Source organism: Acanthochromis polyacanthus, chromosome 8 (genome assembly GCF_021347895.1).
Source record: "Acanthochromis polyacanthus isolate Apoly-LR-REF ecotype Palm Island chromosome 8, KAUST_Apoly_ChrSc, whole genome shotgun sequence".
Taxonomy (NCBI): Eukaryota; Metazoa; Chordata; class Actinopteri; family Pomacentridae; genus Acanthochromis; species Acanthochromis polyacanthus.
Window position 1 is genome coordinate 42,537,957 of NC_067120.1, and position 14,336 is coordinate 42,552,292.

Below are 14,336 nucleotides of genomic sequence, written 5' to 3' on the forward strand. Positions count from 1 at the left end.
ATGTGGTAACTGCAAGCTGTTTCTTCTGAGATCCGTTTATGATGTGCTGTATTGTTTTATGATGACCAATTTTAAGAACTTATTTATTGTGGCAGGGCACTACATAATTACACAATTACATCTAAGTATGAATAGTATATTGCTTTATTTTTTAATAGTATCTTATTTTCATCTCATTTAAAACAGCAGAATTAAATGGAAGAATTCTTGGGAGCCCCTGTCTTGCCTTCGGAGTTCAGCAACTGAGGTACATACATATAGCCTTGGAGATGATTTTATTCAATAATAAGCCCCCCAGCAATAAGAAATGTCAGCATTGTGTCATGTTACAGGATTCTGTGACAGAGGATTAGTTCTAGGAAAAACCTAGTCACTCTACAGTTTGTGCTGACAATATTTAATGAATAATATCGAGAAATGTGGCTCATATTTTCGTGGCACCAAAAATCTAACTTTGTTCCTCTGAGGGCTGCTATGAAGCAAGTTCAGTATAAGCAGGCTTACTTTGTGTACACCGGCTCGACAAAAACTAAAGCCTCAGTCAGAGTTAATGGTGGTTGTCAGGTTTCTTTGTTAACTCAGACTTTCTACTTCAGATCCTGTGAGTCACAAAAAGGGGGGGTGTTAACACCAAATGGACGTCTCATGTATCAGCTGCTTCAGTCAACTGGTTGTTATAGTTGATAGCTACAAGGAATATGAAAAATGATGATGGTGGAAAGCAGCTACTGCAAATGATGCAAGACAGGAATGCTGGTAGAAAGCTGTTAAACGTGCGTGAAGAATTTATTTTACCCATCAATGTAGACGCCTTTTTGAACTGGCTGCTGCTCATTACAGCTGTTAAACTTTAAACTTCATGTATTGAGACATTATATTGAAGAAGTGCACTTTGGTCAGGGGTGGTCTGATAATGCAGGAAGTCACTGTAGTTCAGTCATTTTGAGTTCTTTTGTTCACACATAAAATGACAGATCTTGAACATTTTCACCGAAACTGTCAAGGTAATCATAATCTGTCTATTCATTTTATGTCTGAATAAAAGAGCTTCAAGACTCAAATCAGATCAAGTGTGGCTGCACAAAAAGCTGATTTTCACTGGACAATAATGTGTGAAAGTCTGTCAGCAGTTTGGAGATTCACTGCTTCCTCTCTCATTTCAAACTTTGTGCAGCTCAAATGCTTTTACTTCAAGTGAGCGTCAGAGGAACACCACATCCTGACTTTCACTCTCAACATTTGACTGGAAAAAGACGCAAACACCACATTTGGTTCCTGGAATAATCACAACTTCCATCTTTGAAGAGGAACAAGTTTACAAGGAATCATTTAGAAAGATTTGACAAAGAAACACATTTAATCCATGAATGTGAAAACATGTTTGTGAGGGACAGAGTCATGGAGAGACTCAACTATCTGTTCAACACCGTTTCTGTACCAGGAGGAGACTCTGGAGACTCAACTCAGTACACAGAGACACTGAGGAGGAACCAGATGACCAGAACCCAAAACCAGGATAGAGAGGTTGAGTGAATGTGGTGTTGAAGGTGTGGAGGTGGATAAGAGAGTCAGAGGAGACTCTGTAGAAGGACAGAGTTCCAGCAGGAACGTCCACATAAACTGAAACTCTGTGAGAGTCTGAGGAGGAACTGATGGATGTTTGACTGTTATTGTGAATGACAGAGTAACCATCATCAGTGCAGCGCAGACTCCAGGACTGATCATTCCATCCAAACATGCAGTCATGTCTGCCTCCTTTCCTTCCGATTTCTCTGTAACTCACTGCTATCTGAACACATCCTCTCCACTCCACCTCCCAGTAACAGCGACCAGTCAGACCAGTTCTACACAGCAGCTGAGGATAAAAGTCAAATCTGTCTGGATGATCAGGATACGACTGAACATTCTCCACATGTGTCACCTTCCTGTTGTTGTCAGACAGTTTGAGGTTTCTGTTTACTGTGTTTGTGTCGACTGTGAGTTGACAGGAATCTGATGGAGAGAACAAACACAACACAGCTGCAGTTATTGATGGATCATGTGATCAGTATTAAAGCTTTGATGATCACCTCAGAGATGTGACACTTTGAAGATGCTTGAATGTGCTACTTTGTTTCCATCAATCCATTAAAACACACTTACACTTCCTCAGACCTGGTGTCAACCATGGGTCTCCAGCAGGCGTCACCCTGAAAGGAGGAGGACGGTCAGAGCAGCAGTGACTCTTTCAGCAGCACACATGGACGTTACATGGCTCTCACACTGTTCCACTGATAAAGGACCAGTCCAACATGGAGACACAGACACCTGAATGCAGCATCTCTAAGGTCCTGTCCTGTGCTCGTCACGTTCCAGCTCAGTTTACACTCATTATTCAGCTTTACTCATTGATGCTTCCTCTGTTCATGGAGCTAGGCTAACAGTTAACCCTGCTTCCTGTCTTTGAGCTAAGCTAGGCCAACAGATTTCTTGTTCTTCCTATTTGCTAAGATGCAAAGCAGTTTTACAGTTTTCCCCTTTCTCAAATCGTGATGCAAAGCTAACAGTTTTCTACTGCTTGCAATTTTGTGATAAGCTAGGCTAACAGTTTCCATGCATCCAGTGTTTCTGCTAAGCTAGTGTTATTGATCCGGTTTCACTGATGTTAATTTCTCTAGTTAACTAGTCGAAGGCATATTGCCTCACAAGTCAGACTCAAAAGTGAACTTGTACAAACTTTGACTGAACATGTTTGACATTTTTCCTATATGTTGGGCTTTTTGTTTAACTAGCTGAGCCTTACGCAGCACTAGTGAGTGACTGTGCACAACTAGTACAACATTTCTCTAACATGTAGGCAGTGGCAGCTGGTGAAAAATATTCTAGGTGGGGCTGTGCCATATCAAGCCAGTTTTAGTAACCGTCCCAATACAACTGAACAGAAACGGCAGGATATCAGTGCTCTGTGAAATAATTATTTAATGCCAATATTAATAACTTGAGGCATTTTTATATCGATATCGCCCCTCTGGGCATCAGATTCGACGACGCTGATTGGATAAATTTTTGTTGCTATGTCAAATCTCTTGTCGGCAATTGGCTGCTCTGCCGCACTGGAAGGGTGATTTCTCTAGCACCCCAGCAGCTCAGCAGAGAAGAGCAGGAAACTATTTTCCCCGAAAATTCTCATTAATATTTTGTACATGACATGTAATTGTGAATTTAAACATGCATGGTGCTAAAAATAACTGATTATTGTTTATTTTAAAAAATATTTATTTTAAAAATAAAAAATAAAAAACACGGGGGGGGCACTCGAGCGCCCTCTATTGGCCAGCCGCCACTGCATATAGGGATTTTTGGAGCACTAGTTGATATTTTTGGCATATTCGTTGACATGTACATCTTACTAGTGTCAAAAAATTGCTAACTAGTTGACATGTGAACACAACTAGTGAACCTGTAAAGTGCTGTAACTGGCAAACATGTTCACTAGTCGAATTTGATAATTTTACTAGTTAACTTGTTGTGTGTGTATGTCAACTCGTAAACAATTTTATCAAACATGTTCAGTCAAAGTCTGTACAACTTCAGTATTGAGCCTGACAAGTGAGACAAAATGTCTTCTACTAGTTAACTAGTGAGATGAATATCAGTCACTAGTTAACTAGTGACTTACTCTGGACTCAGCTAGCTTATTAGTAAGAACACGTGTTTCACTAGTTAAGTAGTGGGGTCGAAATGAGATCAACTAGTGTAACAAGTGGATATCTTGACATTTACTAGTTAAATAGTAAACCTTTTGAGCCTCACTAGTTAACTAGTAAGGTCAAATAGTCAAAATAGACTGTAAGTAGTAAAGTAGTCTGGGTTTCTGCATTCACTAGTGAACATGTAGCCTATAATAAGGAGCTCCTAGTTAACCCTTAAAAAGCCGGGACCGCGTATACTCGGTTCCCGCTTACTTGTACACACAGCCGAAACTGAACATTCTCGGCTCAACACATGACTTGTTAATGATTGCTAATTAACATAAAATATGCACACACCCGTATGTTTAAGTCGACCAATGGTAAGATCTAAACATTGGCCCCAAATTTGCTTATTTCAAATGATAAAGCCGTATGAGCCGTTATAACGATGCCGCAATTACGAAGCTTTTATCGGGGTCGCGTACCGGCTGAAATTCAAAATGGCGAACATCTATGACAATGCAACCTCGCAAGACTTGATCGATATTTTTATGGATTAGGTGGTTTTAGTATATGTACTTCTCCAGAAATACGGCTGTACATGTAATTATATATAAAATAACATGGCCTTGTAAGGGTTAACTAGCTGCAATTCCTCAGAGCAACTTGTCAACGAGTGTAAAACATGCAAATGAATTGGGTGAGATAATGACAAAATCTGAATCCTGATTGGTATATTTTAACTGCAGAGCCAATAGGAATCCTGGATGCACACTTTCTCCCCACCTCCTCATTAGTTTTTTGTCTAACTAGTTAACTAGTGAGCATTTTGGCATTCTCTAGTTTACTAGTGAACATTTTGGACCTCACTAGTTGAACTAGTTAAGTCAAAATGACTCACTAGTGTAACTAGTGGATATTCAGGGCATCACTAGTTAACTAGTACAAGTTTTGAGATTCACCAGTTAAAAATTTAGACTTTAAGAGGCTTTCACTAGTTAATTAGTGAGTGTTTTGGTCTTCACTCGTTAACTAGTGAGTGTTTTGGTTCTTACTTGTAAACTAGTGAAGTAAACCACAGGTCACTAGTTCACTAGTGAGAAGCATCCATGTTTGACAAGTTAACATGTTGGTGAAAATGAGTGACTCGTCAGAGTTTTTGTCCAACTAGTAGGGCAAAGTGCATAACTAGTGTGGCTGAATGTCCAACTAGTGTTGACAAAGACCGAACTAGTGAAGAAAACCAATGTCTGATATCAAGGATATGGAATAAATGCACAAAAGGCTTCTCAAAGAAAGCAGCAGGCTTGGCCTGCAACACTAGGATAATAGTTTCCTGAGAGTGCCTGTCTGTCTGTACCTGAGAGTGCCTGTCTGTCTGTACCTGAGAGTGCCTCTCTGTCTGTACCTGAGTGTGTCCAGTCTACAGTGTGGATCCTCCACTTTAGCTCTCAGCATCTTCTCTCCTGAGTCTCCTGGATGGTTGTAGCTCAGGTCCAGCTCTCTCAGATTTGAGGTCTTGAAGCTCAGAGCTGAGGCCAGAGAAGCACAAGCTTCCTCTGTGACCAGACAGCCTGACAGCCTGCACACACAAAACAACACAAACCTGATGGACAACACTTGGATGGATGTTTCTCACTCTCTCTTTTCTTCTTTGTCTTTCAGATACATTTTGCTGCACATTTTAATGCGCCTCAAGCAAATCAACAATCTCAACAATGATTAGTGGGATTTAATCATGTTAAAAATATGGGAGACGCCAGTGTGTACAAACAGTGACGTCACGAAGTCACGCGATTACCGCGCTAGTTGGCAAGAGGAACCAGAGGAACAATGGCTGACGATAACAAGGCAAACTGTCCTTCCGTGAAATTGTCCAATTATGCTCAATCCTCATCACCTGAGGCCCGACAAAGATACATGCACAAGCTGAGATATCAGGGAAACAGTAAAACCTTGCCAGATCCCTACAATTTGAAGACTGGGTGGGTTGACGATCCTTCATTGTGGCCGGACATTTCCTTCACCGACATTTATTTTTACTTGATTGACACCCCTGGGCAGTTCACCCACCCAAAAATATATAATTATGAATTAAAAATAATACATCTTCTGTTAATCTTCAACAAGATGTCAAAGAAACGTCAAGAAGTTGCTGTATTTTTTGTCTGTAGTATGGCTTCTATGTAACAGTAACAGACCCACAGCATTGGTGATTGAAAAAAGGACAATTCGAAAAAACGATTGCTAGACGCATACAGAAACATGGTTATGGTTACAAATATGAGGCTGCTGGCTTAAGGAGATGTTATTGAATATGCTTCATTCGACTTTAGTATACTTTCATCATCCAAAAAGCGATCAGTAATACATGACAACACTGAACCAAACCGAAAGTGTAGAGATCGCTTCACGTGAAGGAACGCTTCGTACAACTTACAACTACACATGATATTACCATTGTGGTAAATACATGTTCAATTTCATTCATGAAAAGCGATAACTTTACATATTTGTTTCAAACCCGATATCGTTCTCGTAGCAAGCCGGTATGTTACTGCCGGTTCTTGCCAACCAGCAGCGGTCTTGCACCATGTGACCATAACAAATGACAACAAGCTGGTTTTCCCATACCCTGACAAAGTCCTGCACAAGTTCAGAAAAAGCTCATTTGATGAATCCCATCAGCAGAAATGATTGTACTCAGGTTATCTGTTTATCCACTGATAGAAATCACATCAGTTTCAAAGTGTGAGTCCTGACCTGAGAGCTTCCAGTTTACAGTGTGGACTCTCCAGTCCAGCAGAAAGACTCTCCACTCCTGCATCCTGCAGGTTATTGTTACTTAGGTCCAGCTCTGTCACACTGGAGGACTGGGAGCTGAGGACTGAGGACAGAGCTCCACAGCTTCTCTCTGACAGATTACAGCCACTCAGTCTGAAGAGACAAAAAGCACATTATACTGATGAAACAGCGGCAAAATGAAAAAGGATCTTCCGTCTCCAACTACTTACACAACTTTCGTGGAGGCTTTGACCACTGGCAGCAGCCTCAGAAGAGCCTCCTCTGAAGCAGAGTATTTCTTCAGGTCAAACACTTCCAGATCTTCTCCTGATGACAGTAAGATGAAGCCCAGAGCTGACCACTGAGCAGGAGACAGTTTATCTGTGGACAGACGTCCTGATCTCAGGGACTGTTGGATCTCCTCCACTAGAGAAACATCCTTCAGTTCATTCAGACAGTGGAACAGATTGATGCTTCTCTCGACAGACACATTCTCACTGATCTTCTCCTTGATGTACTCCACTGTTTTCTGATTGGTCTGTGAGCTACTTCCTGTCTGTGTCAGCAGGCCTCGTAGCAGATTCTGATTGGTCGGCAGGGACAGACCCAAGAGGAAGCGCAGGAACAAGTCCAGGTGTCCGTTTGGACTCTGTAAGGCCTCATCTACAGCTGTCTGGTAAAAACGTGCTGATTTACTTTGGAGCATTTCAGACCACCAGGATGTTGTTTGTTGTTGTTTCTCCAACAGGTTGATTCCAGACTTGATGAAGGTCTGATGGACATGAAGAGCAGCCAGAAACTCCTGAACGCTCAGATGGACGAAGCAGAACACCTTGTCCTGGTACAGCCCTCTCTCCTCTTTAAAGACCTGTGTGAACACTCCTGAGTACACTGAGGCTGCTTCCACATCGATGCCACACTCTGTCAGGTCGGACTCGTAGAAGATCAGATTTCCTCTCTGCAGCTGATTAAAAGCCAGTTTTCCCAGAGACTCAATCATCCTCCTGCTGTCTGGACTCCAGTGTGGATCTGTCTCAGCTCCTCCATCATACTTGACCTTCTTGACTTTGGCCTGAACCACCAGGTGGTGGATGAACATCTCAGTCAGGGTTCTGGGCAGATCTCCTCCCTCTCTGCTTCTCAGCAGCTCCTCCACAACTGTAGCAGTGATCCAGCAGAACACTGGGATGTGGCACATGATGTGGAGGCTTCGTGACTTCTTCATGTGGGAGATGATCCTGCTGGCCTTCCTCTTATCTCTGAATCTCTTCTTGAAGTACTCCTCCTTCTGTGGGTCGGTGAACCCTCTGATCTCCGTCACCATTTCCACACAGTCAGGAGGGATCTGATTGGCTGCTGCAGGTCGTGTGGTTATCCAGAGGCGAGCAGAGGGAAGCAGATTCCCCCTGATCAGGTTTGTCAGCAGCACATCCACTGAGGCGGACTCTCTAACATCAGTCAGGACCTCATTGTTGTGGAAGTCCAGAGGAAGGCGACACTCATCCAGACCGTCAAAGATCAACACAACCTGGAAGTGTTCAAAGCTGCACATTTCTGCTGCTTTGGTGTCACTGAAGAAGTGATGAACAAGTTCCACCAAACTGAACTTTCTCTCTTTCACCACATTCAGCTCTCTGAAAGTCAGTGGAAACATGAAGTGGATGTCCTGGTTGCTTTTGTCTTCAGCCCAGTCCAGAGTCAACTTCTGTGTTAACACTGTTTTCCCGATGCCAGCCACTCCCTTTGTCATCACTGTTCTGATTGGTCCATCTCTTCCAGGTGAGCCTTTAAGGATGTCTTCTGCTCTGATGATTGTTTCTGCTCTGTCTGCTTTCCTGGATGCTGCTTCAATCTGTCTGACCTCATGTTCATCATTGACCTCTGCAGTTCCTCCCTCTGTGATGTACAGCTCTGTGTAGATCTCATTCAGGAGGGTCGGCTGTCCTGCTTTAGCGATGCCCTCAAAAACTCTCTGGAACTTCTTCTTCAGAGAAGATTTAAGTTCACGTCCGCAAACTGCAGGAAGTTCTGAATGAAAACACAAGAAAGAAAGAGTGAAGTAGAAGTAACCTGGAATTTAAAGCACCAAAGTAGCAATAAAGTGAAGGTGACAGTTTGTCCCCTAAAGATGATTGTGTGAAGATATTCTGAGACTTTAGTAAATGTTCTGTTGATCAGCAGCTTCAGTCTTTACACAAATCCTCTTACTGCTCTGCAGACAGTCAGCCAGCTTCTCCTGCTTCATCCTCCTCAGGAACATCACTGTGATCTGCTGAAACATCTCTCTGCTGCTCCTCTCATCTTCATCATCACCCTCCAACTCCTCCTCATCCTCCCTCTGACTCTCTGAGGAGCATTCTGGGTAATCTGGACTCAAAAGTTTCTGCATCTTCTTCAGCTCCTTATTCACAAAAGTCACCATGTTGTCCTCCAGCAGCTGGAACAGAGAAATGTTTCAATGAGTCCATCAGAGTCAAATCCCAGAGCCAAACATCAGATCCATGTTGGACACACTGACAGTCCACTGGTTACTGTTACCACTCTGGCTCAACAAGTGGCAACAAAGATGGGGAGACCACACAAAAGTCAAAGGTTTAACAAAAGATTTATTTAAACAATAAAACGTCTAAGTGTAAGGTGTAGTGCATGTGGTGTGTGGATGTGTAGATAAATCAAACTAAACCAGAAGGAGACAGCATGGTGGCCAGGGAGCAGGAGCAGAGACAGAACAGGTGTGACAGATCTGCCTAAATTGCCCAGATTAGGAGGAGGGGCCATAGCCCACCTGCACAGAGGGAGATGGGAGAGGAGCAGCTGCAAAGGCCCTGGGGCCGTCACACCCCCTCCCACAAAAAAAGGGCCCCTTGAAGGGGACCGTCTCCAAATTAGAGCATACACTTTCAATAATGCCGGATTTCCTCCAGCAGCGAGCCAGAGAAAGCGCACTCAAAGGACAAGGACCAGGGGGACCAGGCAAGGCAACCATAAGAACCAGGAACCCAGGACACCAGGACACAACCAGACAGACCCCGGGACAGCAGCAGACATCAGGAATCACCAGCAGCAGATGGACAAATGGACACCAGTCCTGAAGACCCCACAGGTGTCCAAAAACGCTGCTTCAGATCAGGTCCAGCCCAGAATTCAAAACACTAACTTCCAGCTCAACCACTCCAACTCAGCAGCCTTGGCGCCTAGGAGTGAATTAAGAGGAGGAGAGGAGAGACTAGAGATGGGATGAACAACAGATTACAGAGGGGCACGGGACAGAGCGTCCGCCAACACATTCTCTTTGCCTTTAATATGTCTGATGTCTAAATGATATGGTTGCAGAAATAGTGCCCAGCGCATTAACCTCTGATTTGGATTTTGTAGAGAATTTAGAAAGGTTAAAGGATTGTGATCCAAATACACAATGACTGAAGAACTAGACTCAATGTAAACTTGAAAATGCTGTAAAGCCAGGATCAAAGTAAGAGCTTCTTTTTCTATAACTGAATAATTCAGCTGACATGAATTGAACTTTTAGAGAAGAAGCTAACAGGGCGGTCCACTCCATTGTCATCCGACTGTAGCAACACTGCTCCTGCTCCTACATGGCTAGCATCAACATGTAGCTTGAATGGCTGATCGAACCTGGGAGCAAGGAGAACAGGAGATGAACAAAGGAGGGCCTTAATTTCATCAAAAGCTTGCTGACAAGACTGAAACCAAACAAATTTTACTTTGGATTTAAGCAAATCTGTTAAAGGAGCTACAACACTGGAAAAGTTTCGACAGAAACAACGATAGTAACCCACAAGGCCTAAGAATCTCATGAGTTCTTTCTTTGTAGTTGGAGTAGGAAACTGAGAAACTGCTGTGACTTTTGCTATTACAGGCCGTACTTGACCCTGTCCCACAACTTTTCCCAAGTATGTAACAGTAGCTTTAGCAAAATCACACTTGGCTAAATTTAAAGTAAGATTCCCATTAGCCAAACGATCAAACAGTGCCCGAATTTGGTCTAAATGTTCATCCCAAGTATTGCTGTATACAACATCATCTAAGTAAACCGCGCAGCCCTTTAAACCACTGACAAGACGATTCATTAAGCATTGAAATGTTGCTGGAGCATTTCTTAAACCAAAACCCATGACTGTATAGGAAAACAAGCCGGATGGAGTGATAAAACTTGAAATTTCCTGTGCTCTTTGGGTTAAAGGCACTTGCCAATACCCTTTCAGAAAATCTAGCTTACTTACAAACTGAGCACTTCCGACTTGGTCAACACAGTCCTCAACTCTTGGCAACGGAAATGAGTCAGGTTTGGTTACCGCATTAACTTTACGGAAGTCTGTGCACATGCGTGGTGACTAGTCTGACTTCTGCACGTTAAGGCAGGGAGACGCTCAGCTGGAAGCAGATGGAACAGCCAGATTATTATCAAGCATATATTTCACTTCTTTGTCAATAACCTTCTGCTTTTCCTGTGAGACACAGAAAAATCTTTGTCTGATCGGCTTAGCATGACCAACATCTGTGTTGTGTTCTATTAGATTTGTCCTAGTGGGTGTGTCCCCAAACAAGGATGGATAATCTTGAATTAGCTGTGATAATTGTACTGCTCTTTTGTTTGGCAAGTGGGACAAGAGAGAGTTTAAATTTTCTAATGTTTCAGAATTTTTTAAACGACCAGAAAGAATAGCCTCATCTGGCATTGCCACTTCCTCCTCCCCATGAAGAGCTGACTGATGTACCTCACAGGCAGTCATTACAGTTCCCATAACCAAAGACTCACGCTCAAAATAGGGTTTTAGGAGTTAATATGGCACAACTGTTGCTGCTTTTTCCTATCAGGAGTTTCAATTAGATAGTTAAGATCTGAAAGCTGTTTCACTACTGTGTAAGGACCATGAAACTTTGCCTGAAATGGTGACCCCCACAATAGGCAACAGTGCTAGAACTTGATCGCCTTCACAAAACTGATGCTTTTCAGAATGTTTATCATACCAAGTTTTCATTTTGTTTTGAGATTTAGCCAAATTTTGTTTAGCCATTTGACCTGCTGTATAGAGACGATGGTGAAACCCATTGACATAGTCCAACAGATTAGCTGGAGGTTCATCTCTGGACCAATTATCATGCAGAACTGCCAATGGACCCCGGACTTTATGGCCAAAGACAAGGTCACTAGGACTGAACCCAGTACTCTCTTGACAAACTTCCCTAGCTGCAAGTAATAACCATGGTAAACCCTCTTCCCAGTCTTTGTTCAACTCCGTGCAATAGGAGCGCAACAGTGATTTTAAGGTTTGGTGAAACCTCTCTAATGTTCCTTGGCTTTGTGCGTGATAAGCTGAAGCCTGATTGTGTTTTATGCCAAGTTGTTGTAGAACTTGAGCAAAAAGGTGAGAAGAGAAATTTGAACCCTGATCACTCTGAATGATTTTTGGAATCCCAAAGATAGCCATGAACTGAGTCAATGCTTTAACAACAGACTTTGCAGTTATGTTACGTAAAGCATAAGCTGCTGGATAGCGGGTTACCAAACACATTACTGTTAGTAAATATTGAGAACCAGATTTTGATAACAGGCCGACGCAATCAATTATCAAATGTTCAAATGGATTTTCAATCGCAGGTACTGGACGAAGCGGTGCTGGTTTAATAGACTGATTTGGTTTACCCGTGAGTTGACATGTATGACAAGACTTAATAAATGATGCAACATCACGTTTTAAATGAGACCAAAAAATAAAAATAAAATAACAGAATACGCTGATATGTTTTGTTAACTCCTAGGTGACCTGTTTGATTGTGGGAACAAGATAACACTTTCTCTCTGAATTTGGAAGGAACTACAATTTGAAAAACTGGATTTCCCAGGAGATCCGTTCCTTGAAGAATCCACTTTCTCACCAGTACCTCATCCTGTAGAAAATACCCAGATGCTGAACTTTTTTGCTTCCTGAGTGGGCTGCACCTGGTTAAACAGTTCACCCAGAGACGCATCTGCTCTTTGTTCTGTGACCAATTCCTGCTGAGAAACAGAAAGAGACTCAGGTAGTTTAAAATCAAGTTTGAAATCACAATCTTCAGTATCCAACTTAGCCTTCGTCATGGCTCTGGTGAGAGCACAAGCTGTGAACACCTCTGGAAAGTTCCTCACACAGTCATCTGGTTCCTTCAGTTGAGCTGAAACTTTGACAGGACCCCCAGAAGGCCAAACTCGGCCACCAGCCAAGTCATTACCTAAGATTACATCTACGCCCTCTAATGGAAGAGCTGGTCTAACTGCAATGTGAACATCTCCCTCAATAAATCCACAAGTCAGGAAAACTTTGTGCAATGGGGCACTCAAAGGAACCAAACTAACCCCTCTCACTATCACACAGTCCCCTGTATCACTCCTTTCTGAAAATGGCAACACTGAAGACCTAATGAATGACTCTGTTGCTCCTGTATCTCTCAAATCTTCACTGGCACTTTACAATCACTATCATCTAAGGATACAAAACCATCTGAAACAAAAGCTTCAAATCCTGAGAAGTCTTGAGACCTAACCTCTGAAACTGGAGAAAGTTTTCTTCTAGCCAATGCTGTAAATGCAGCAGGTTTAACTTTAGCATTAGAAGGACCACCTCTGTTTCGCAAACCAGGACATTCAGACTTCCAATGACCCCTTTCATGGCAATAGTTACACTGTAAATCAAAATTTGACTTTGAAAAACGATTGGGCCTGGGAGACTCAAACCTACTAAATTTAGAAAGATTTGCAGGTCTAGCTGTACCAAAATCTGTGGGATAGTTTCTACAACTTTTACCTTTGTGTGCTAAAATATACTCATCGGCTACAGTTGCAGCTTCAGAAACTGTCGAAACCCCTCTCTCAATTATGTGAGTAGCAACCTCTGGTGGAACACAATCAATAAACTGCTCAAGTACTATCAAGTCACAAAGTTCTTCATATGCTCTAACATCTAATGCAGAGCACCACCTATGAAAATGTTTTGTCACATCCCTGGCAAACTCCACATTTGACTGCTTTTCAGCTTTTCTCCATGACCTGAAACGCTGTCTATAGGCCTCTGGAACTAACTCATAAGCCTTCAACACAGCCTCTTTAACAGTTTTGTAGACCCTACTTTCAGGTTCACTCAGAGCTGAATATGCTGCCTGAGCCTTCCCTGTAAAGACTGACTGCAAATAACTACCCTTTCTGAATCAGGCCACCCTCTTGAATTAGCAACCCTCTCAAAAGTGAAAAAAATGTATCTGGATCACTCTCTTCAAACCTAGGAACAAGACGCAAATTGGACACCAAATCAAATTCTCTCCGTTGACCAGTACTTTCAGAGTTCCTTCTTAACTTGTCCTGCTCTAATTGAACTCTTTCCCTCTCAAGTGCAAGCCTCACCTGCTCATGGCCATTTTTCCTTTCTCCATCTCTAACTTAAGCAACTCCCTTTTCTGTTCAAAAGTTAAAGAAAAATTTTCCCCCAAAGTTCCATCTTTATTGGCAAACCCCCCGATGAACCAAAACAGACCTCAACACATCTTAATTTCATCTTAACTTTCCTTTCTCCAACATCAATGCCATAGTGCTGAAGCTAGCTGTAAAAGTGGTCCTTGGTGCAACTATTTAGGCAGCTCTTCTGATGGCGATTGAAAAAAAAAATCTACCACTGAGCCATAGTGGGAAAAAACTGAAGCAAAACAAAACAGCACTATGAACTGAGGCGCCCCCGCTAACTGCCTAACCAAAACTAACTAAACTCAACCCTAGTCTTCACACAGTTCTGCGGCAGTACTTACACGCATGAAAGGGGTGATTTTTGACAGTTAACGACACTGAAAATTTCCGTGGAATTTCAAATTAACGGCACAAAACAGCAGTTT

General features: G+C 42.5%; 1 protein-coding gene across 1 annotated transcript; it reads right to left on the reverse strand.

Annotated features, from left to right (window-relative positions):
- Positions 1-696: 696 nt before the first annotated feature.
- LOC127535151 (NLR family CARD domain-containing protein 3-like) lies at positions 697-12,904 on the reverse strand. Its single transcript, XM_051952252.1, has 6 exons — positions 8,664-12,904; positions 6,686-8,483; positions 6,435-6,608; positions 5,080-5,253; positions 2,143-2,189; positions 697-1,992 (listed from the first exon to the last, which is right to left on the reverse strand). Exons 1-6 carry the CDS (start codon positions 8,875-8,877, stop codon positions 1,421-1,423), a joined length of 2,979 nt encoding a protein of 992 aa, XP_051808212.1. The 5' UTR covers positions 8,878-12,904; the 3' UTR covers positions 697-1,420.
- Positions 12,905-14,336: the final 1,432 nt, after the last annotated feature.